The sequence below is a fragment of the Helianthus annuus genome, chromosome 14, assembly GCF_002127325.2.
Source record: "Helianthus annuus cultivar XRQ/B chromosome 14, HanXRQr2.0-SUNRISE, whole genome shotgun sequence".
Classification (NCBI taxonomy): domain Eukaryota; kingdom Viridiplantae; phylum Streptophyta; class Magnoliopsida; order Asterales; family Asteraceae; genus Helianthus; species Helianthus annuus.
In genome coordinates, this window is record NC_035446.2 from 63,770,818 (window position 1) to 63,776,817 (window position 6,000).

Below are 6,000 nucleotides of genomic sequence, written 5' to 3' on the forward strand. Positions count from 1 at the left end.
TTTTTTCCCTCCTTAGCCTAAGTACAATACCTCCATGAAACTTGTTTTAAGTGGGAACCCACTGTTTCAATCAAATTCACCGAAAGTTCCTCCTAAACCCAGTTCTCCCTCGGGTTCCCAGCCCGACAGCAGCAGCCAACTTTCACCTGGGATTACTCCTAGTACTGCTGATTCGGGCATTTGTGGTGTTCCTGCTATACAGCTAAAGAAGAAACCAAATGTAGTTCCGTCCTTCACTCCGGTTGCGGCTTTTGCTGGTTTGCGCTACTAACCGTCCCTTTATGTCTCTACTTATGCAAATTGAAGAAAGCTAACTCAAGTGAACCACCGAGCTCACTTGTTATTCACCCCCTGGACATGTTTAACTTGGATAACATAGTCAGGATTTCAATCGCCAAGGACACATAGATGCTTGCTAGTGTTGGAAGTGGTTCGAGTGAGTCCCCTGTAATCAAGTCTAGAAACATGATCATTTCAGTTCAAGTTATAAAAGATGTGACCAAAACTTCTCAAAAGAAAGCGACCTCGGGCATGGCGGGTTCGGGGTCGTTTACAAGGGCTAGTTAGATGATGGCACAAAAATAGCAGTCAAAAGAATGGAATCTGGTGTGATTTGCAACAAAGCATTAGATGAATTGGAATCAGAAATTTCAGTTTTAACAAAGGTTAGACATAGACATTTGGTTTTACTTTTAGGGTATTCAACTCAAGGGCTCAAAAGAATTCTTGTTTATGAATATATGCCTCAAGGTGAATTAAGTAGGCATCTATTTCATTGGAAAAACTTCAAATTGGAACCACTTTATTGGAAAAGGAGGTTAAGTATTGCATTGGATGGGGCTAGAAGTATGGAATATCTTCACTCTTTCGGACTTTGGACCGGTGAAACTCGTCCCGGATGGTGGGAAGTCAATAATGACTCAGGTAGCTAGGTAGCTGGGACGTTTGGATACGTTGCCCCTAAATATGCTAGTAAGTATCTTTTTTCTTTATATATATATGTATGTATATATATGTATATATATTATGGACGTGGCAAAAGGGCAGGTTGGAAACGATTAACTTTTGGCATGGGTCAAGTAAAAAACTTTGAATCAAGATTTTATTTCCATATTTTCGGATATTCGGATATCCAAAAAATAATAAAATTTAAATTTTTGGATACCTGAATTTTTGGATATTTCGGATTCGGATATTGAATATTTCGGTTCGGATTTTCGGATACGGATATTTTTGAACACCTCTAACTTTCATACCACTTCTATGCTCACTGCCACAGCACCTGTTACACCTTCTGCATCAATGGTAGATTACCACCGCCACACACGCACCCTCATTTTAACCATAACACTCATCTACACCTTCCTAATTTCAATCATTTTCAGCACAACAGATCTTAAATCGTCCAATATTTTACTTAACGATGATTTGAGCAACAATAATTTTTCCCCTCCTCAGCCTAAGTACAATCCCTCCATGAAACTTGTTTTAAGTGGGAACCCACTGTTTCAATCAAATTCATCGAAAATTCCTCCTAAACCCAGTTTACCCTCGGGTTCCCAGCCCGACAGCAGCAACCAACTTTCACCTGGGATTACTCCTAGCACTGGTGATTCGGGCATTGGTGGTGTTCCCGCAATACAACTAAAGAAGAAACCAAATGTAGTTCCGTCCCTCACTCCTGTTGCGGCTTTTGCTGGTTTAGCGCTTTTAACCTTCCCTTTAGGTCTCTACTTATGCAAATTAAAGAAAGCTAACTCAAGTAAACCATCGAGCTCACTTGTTATTCACCCCCTGGACTCGTTTAAGTCGGATAACAAAGTCAGCATTTCAATCGCCAAGGACACACAGATGCTTGTTAGTGTTGGAAGTGGTTCGAGTGAGTCCCCTACAATCAAGTTTGGAAACATGATCATTTTAGTTCAAATTTTAAAAAATGTAACCAAAACTTCGCAAAAGAAAGCGACCTAAGGCATGGCGAGTTCGGGGTTGTTTACAAGGGCTAGTTAGACGATGGCACAAAAATAGCAGTCAAAAGAACGGAATCTGATGTGATTTACAACAAAGCATTAGATGAATTTGAATCAGAAATTTCAGTTTTAACAAAGGTTAAACACAGACATTTGGTGTTACTTTTAGGGTATTCAACTCAAGGGCTCAAAAAAATTCTTGTTTATGAATATATGCCTCAAGGTGAATTAAGTAGGCATCTATTTCATTGGAAAAACTTCAAACTGGAACCACTTTCTTGGAAAAGGAGGTTAAGTATTGTATTGGATGTGGCTAGAGGTGTGGAATATCTTCACTCATTGGCTCATCAGAGCTTTATACACCAGGATCTTAAATCTTCCAATATTTTACTTAGCGATGATTTTCGAGCCAAAGTTTCGGACTTTGGACCGGTGAAACTCGTTCCGGCTGGTGGGAAGTCAATAATGACTCAGGTAGCTGGGACGTTTGGATACGTTGCCCCTAAATATGCTAACAACTATCTTTTTTCTTTATATATATAAGTATGAATATATATATGTATATATATTATGGTCGTGACAAAAGGGCTGGTTGGAAACCATTAACTTTTGGCATGGGTCAAGTAAAAAACTTTGAATCGAGATTTTATTTCTATATTTTCAGATATTCGGATATCCAAAAAATAATAAAATTTAAATTTTTTGATACCCGAATTTTTGGATATCCAAATTTCGGATATACGAAATTTCGGATATCCGAATTTTTGGATATTTCGGATTCGGATATTGGATATTTCGGATCGGATTTTCGGATACGGATTGTTTTGAACACCTCTAACTTTCATACCACTTCTCCCCTCAATGCCGCAGCACCGGTTACACCTTCTCCATCAATGGTAGATTACCACCACCACACATGCACCCTCATTTTAACCATAACACTCATCTACACCTTCCTAATTTCAATCATTTACAGCACAACAGATCCCAACGTATTAAACCAGTTTCGAAAAGGGTTGGATTTGAGCAACAACAATTTTTCCCCTCCTCAGCCTAAGTACAATCCCCCCATGAAAGTTGTTTTAAGTGGGAACCCACTGTTTCAATCAAATCGAAAATTCCTCCTAAACCGAGTTCACCCTCGGGTTCCCAGCCCGACAGCAGTAGCCAACCTAAACCTCGGATTACTCCTAGTACTGGTGATTCGAGAATTGGTGGTGTTCCCGCTATACAGCTAAGGAAGAAACCAAATGTAGTTCCGTCGCTCACTCCTGTTGCCGCTTTTCCTGGTTTAGCGCTTTTAACCGTCCCTTTAGGTCTCTACTTATGCAATTTGAAGAAAGCTAACTCAAGTGAACCACCGAGCTCACTTGTTATTCTCCCCCTGGACCTGTTTAACTCGGATAACACAGTCAGGATTTCAATCGCCAAGGACACACAGATGTTTGCTAGTGTTGGAAGTGGTTCGAGTGAGTCCCCTGTAATCAAGTCTTGAAACATGATCATTTCAGTTCAAGTTTTAAAAAATGTGACCAAAACTTCGCAAAAGAAAGCGAGCTCATGAATGGCGGGTTTGGGATCGTTTACAAGGGCCAGTTAGACATTGGCACAAAAATAGCAGTCAAAAGAATGGAATCTGTTGTGATTTGCATCAAAGCATTAGATGAATTTGAATTAGAAATTTCAGTTTTAACAAAGGTTAGACACCGACATTTGGTTTTACTTTTAGGGTATTCAACTCAAGGGCTCAAAATAATTCTTGTTTATGAATATATGCCTCAAGGTGAATTAAGTAGGCATCTATTTCATTGGGAAAAATTCAAATTGGAACCACTTTCTTGGAAAAGGAGGTTAAGTATTGCATTGGATGTAGCTAGAGGTATGGAATATCTTCACTCTTTGGCTCATCAGAGCTTTATACACCGGGATCTTAAATCGTCTAATATTTTACTTAGCGATGATTTTCGAGCCAAAGTTTTGGACTTTGGACCGGTGAAACTCATCCCGGATGGTGGGAAGTTAATAATGACTCAGGTAGCTGGGACGTTTGGATGACGTTTGGATACGTTGCCCCTAAATATGCTAGTAAATATCTTTTTTTCTTTATATATATATATATATATGTATATATATTATGGACGTGACAAAAGGGCAGGTTGGAAACGATTAACTTTTGGCATGGGTCAAGTAAAAAACTTTGAATCGAGATTTTATTTCCATATTTTCCGATATTCGGATATCCAAAAAATAATAAAATTTAAATTTTTGGATATCCGAATTTTTGGATATTCAAATTTCGGATATACGAAATTTCGGATATCCGAATTTTTGAATATTTCGGATTCGGATATTGGATATTTCGGTTCGGATTTTCGGATACAGATATTTTTGAACACCTGTAACTTTCATACCACTTCTCTCCTCACTACCACAGCACCGGTTACACCTTCTGCATCAATGGTAGATTACCACCGCCACACTTGCACACTCATTTTAACCATAACACTCATCTACACCTTCCTAATTTCAATCATTTTCAGCGCAACAGATCTTAAATCGTCCAATATTTTACTTAACGATGATTTTCGAGCCAAAGTTTCGGACTTTGGACTGGTGAAACTCGTCCCGGATGGTGGGAATTCAATAATGACTCAGGTAGCTGGGACGTGTGGATACGTTGCCCCTAAATATGCTAATAACTATCTTTTTTCTTTATATATATATATATGTATGTATATATAGATGTATATATATTATGGCCGTGACAAAAGGGCAGGTTGGAAACGATTAACTTTTGGCATGGGTCAATTAAAAAACTTTGAATCGAGATTTTATTTCCATATTTTGGGATATTCGGATATCCAAAAAATAGTAAAATTTAAATTTTTGGATACCCGAATTTTTGGATATCCAAATTTCGGATATACGAAATTTCGGATATCCGAATTTTTGGATATTTCGGATTCGGATATTGGATATTTCGGATCAGATTATCGGATATGGATAGTGTTGAACACCTCTAACTTTCATACCACTTTTCTCCTCATTGCCGTAGCACCGGTTACACCTTCTGCATCAATGGTAGATTACCACCGCCACACATGCACCCTCATTGTAACCATAACACTCATCTACACCTTCTTAATTTCAATCATTTTCAGCACAACAGATCCCGACGTATTAAACAAGTTACGAAAAAGGGTTGGATTTGAGCAACAATAATTTTCCCCTCCTCAGCCTAAGTACATTCCGTCCATGAAACTTGTTTTATGTGGGAACCCAGTGTTTCAATCAAATTCATCGAAAATTCCTCCTAAACCTAGTTCACCCTCGGGTTCCCAGCCCGACAGCAGCAACCAACTTTCACCTGGGAATACTACTAGTACTGGTGATTCGGGCATTGGTGGTGTTCCCTCTATACAGCTAAAGAAACCAAATGTGGTTCCGTCACTCACTCCTGTTGTGGCTTTTGCTGGTTTAGCGCTTTTAACCGTCCCTTTAGGTCTCTACTTATGCAAATTGAAGAAAGCTAACTCAAGTGAACCACCGAGCTCACTTGTTATTCACCCCTGGACCTGTTTAACTCGGATAACATAGTCAGGATTTAAATCGCCAAGGACACACAGATGCTTGCTAGTGTTGGAAGTGGTTCGAGTGAGTCCCCTGTAATCAAGTCTGAAAACATGATCATTTCAGGTCAAGTTTTAAAAAATTTGACCAAAACTTCGCAAAGGAAAGCGAGCTCGTGCATGGCGGGTTCGGGGTCGTTTACAAGGGCCAGTTAGACGATGGCACAAAAATAGTAGTCAAAAGAATTGAGTCTCGTGTGATTTATAACAAATCATTAGATGGATTTGAATCAGAAATTTTAGTTTTAACAAAGGTTAGACACAGACATTTGGTGTTAGTTTTAGGGTATTCAACTCAAGGGCTCAAAAGGATTCTTGTTTATAAATATATGCCTCAAGGTGAATTAAGTAGGCATCTATTTCATTGGAAAAACTTCAAATTGGAACCACTTTCTTGGAAA

At 38.9% G+C, this 6,000-nt stretch overlaps 1 protein-coding gene across 1 annotated transcript; it reads left to right on the forward strand.

Annotated features, from left to right (window-relative positions):
- The first annotated feature begins 3,530 nt into the window (after nucleotides 1-3,530).
- Nucleotides 3,531-5,567, forward strand: LOC110906756 (receptor-like kinase TMK3). Its single transcript, XM_022151839.1, has 3 exons — nucleotides 3,531-3,907; nucleotides 4,511-4,698; nucleotides 5,254-5,567. The coding sequence occupies exons 1-3, from the start codon at nucleotides 3,531-3,533 to the stop codon at nucleotides 5,565-5,567; spliced, it is 879 nt and encodes a 292-aa protein (XP_022007531.1).
- The last annotated feature ends 433 nt before the right edge of the window (nucleotides 5,568-6,000 follow it).

Bases quoted from the DNA above. Each gene is read 5' to 3' on its own strand.
- LOC110906756 (XM_022151839.1), top strand. From the start codon at position 3,531: ATGAATGGCGGGTTTGGGATCGTTTACAAGGGCCAGTTAGACATTGGC. The intron at 3,908-4,510 runs GTCTAATATTTT...AATCATTTTCAG, and splicing joins ATACACCGGGATCTTAAATC to CGCAACAGATCTTAAATCGT. The intron at 4,699-5,253 runs GTATGTATATAT...GTGGGAACCCAG, and splicing joins TTCTTTATATATATATATAT to TGTTTCAATCAAATTCATCG.